The sequence below is a fragment of the Sinocyclocheilus grahami genome, unplaced genomic scaffold (assembly GCF_001515645.1).
Source record: "Sinocyclocheilus grahami isolate Dianchi unplaced genomic scaffold, SAMN03320097.WGS_v1.1 scaffold4816.1, whole genome shotgun sequence".
NCBI lineage: Eukaryota > Metazoa > Chordata > Actinopteri > Cypriniformes > Cyprinidae > Sinocyclocheilus > Sinocyclocheilus grahami.
This window is the reverse complement of record NW_015509679.1, coordinates 8,412-10,139: the sequence shown is the minus strand read 5'-3', so window position 1 is coordinate 10,139 and position 1,728 is coordinate 8,412. Positions and strand designations below refer to the sequence as shown.

The 1,728-nt window shown below is 37.4% G+C and overlaps 1 protein-coding gene across 1 annotated transcript in view; it reads left to right on the top strand.

Moving 5' to 3' along the window:
* Nucleotides 1–1,722, top strand: part of LOC107576992 (uncharacterized) — a gene marked incomplete at its 5' end in the record, with an annotated part of 5,768 nt that extends 4,046 nt beyond the window's left edge. Inside the window, 2 exons of the mRNA XM_016263111.1 lie at nucleotides 512–619; nucleotides 775–1,722. Coding sequence (XP_016118597.1) covers nucleotides 512–619; nucleotides 775–1,149 — 483 coding nt within the window. The remainder of the gene's footprint in view (nucleotides 1–511; nucleotides 620–774) is intronic.
* Between the last annotated feature and the right edge of the window lie 6 nt (nucleotides 1,723–1,728).

The following is a 1,728-nucleotide window of genomic DNA, read 5'->3' as shown; positions in this document are numbered from 1 at the left end:
TGGATCCTCTGCAGTGAATGGGTGCCGTCAGAATGAGTCCAAATATCTGATAAAAGAATCACAATAATCCACAAGTAATCCAAATGACTCCAGTCCATCAGTTTCACTGGAGAAAGCAATATTATGGATAGAGGGACTCATATTTTAGACAGAAGCAACGAATTAAAGTTAGAAACATCTTGATGGATTTGTTTCTTACAAACACACAGCTTTTGACTTCATAAGATGTTAATTGATGGACTGGAGTCATGTGGATTACGTTTTATGATGTGGTGAGCAAGTGAAGTAACACTAAATTACTCCAAATTCGAATGGAGAAACAAACTCATCTACATCTTGGATGACGTGAGGGTAAGTACATTTTCATAAAATGTTCATTTTTGGGTGAACTATGCCTTTAAACAAGAGCATTACATTCACAGTTGCACTTCAGGGGCTAATAATAGGATATATATTACCTGCAAAAAAACGTATCAGTTGTGTCGAAAGAAAAAAATAAATATTCTTACAGATTTTATTACCTCTGATTTCTTTTTGTCTTAGTGATGGAAGTTTGGCCACAAAACAGATCCTCTTCCTCCAGAGACCCACGCTGCCTCGCAAGAGGAGAGACTTGACTGTGTGTATACATGGCACAAACTTTATTTCTGCTAAAATTAGATTAGAGCTGAGAGCTGTCTTAAGAGAACTGTGTGAAATTGTAATAGCATTGTCAGTTCACTTTAAAATCTTCAAAAGTAGCACAGTGTCTGACAGTTTGTGTGTTTTTTCCAGAAACTGAACCTCAGAGGTCAAAACAAAAGGAACTTCAATAATAAAAGGACATCAGAGGTGGAGATATCACCGCTGGCAACAATTGAGAGAGAAATGGAAAGAATGGAGAGAGAAAACACAAGTCTGATGAGACAACGTGAGATTATCCAGAAGGAAAATGGGCAAAATTTACCAGAAAGCCCAGAGAGCAGAGATCAAGCGGAAAGGACAGTGGAATTCCACAGGCAGAGGATCGACATCTCAAACATCAGCCCAGCAAAAAAGGATGGAATTACAAACGGCAATCAGGAATTAAAGCGCACAATTACATGTGGTAAACATGAGGACAAGCGAGCGGTCGTAACAGAGAGAGCTTTATTCTCTGGAGTGTGCTGACAGTATTCATTTATGGATATTTAACCATTACAATATGTTCATGTTTATTCAGGCAGAACACACTCTCGTCAGGCCCGTGTCTGGGCATATTCATCTGCTGACAGAGTAACTTGTCTGTAAGATTGCAAAGTGGTTTTAGAATCCTGCCGCTCCTAATTATTTGGGTTTTTTAAGGTGAATTCCTGTAACAAATGGCAAGAAATTCTAACAAATATGTGAAAACATCTGTTTGAGGGGCTCTCAATATGCTAAACGCTGACCAATGTGTTGAGGCTTGTACCTGTGTGAATCTGTGATGTTAACTCATTTTATTACATACAGTATTAGTGTATGCAATATATCGTGCACTAGCTCAAATGCATAAAATCCACAAGATGTTCATTTATTTAATCAGTAAGTATTGCATCAGTTATTTCATTTATTTATATCAGTGAGGATGGCAGTAACTAATGTCCAAATTTGTAAAGTAACAGTAAGTGAACGTCTGTGAGACAGTTAATGGTGTAAATAAAAGCTCTCAATAATGGGCTTCTGATGCAAATTAAAAGCGCATCATTTACAGAAACAACTTGCAGTTTT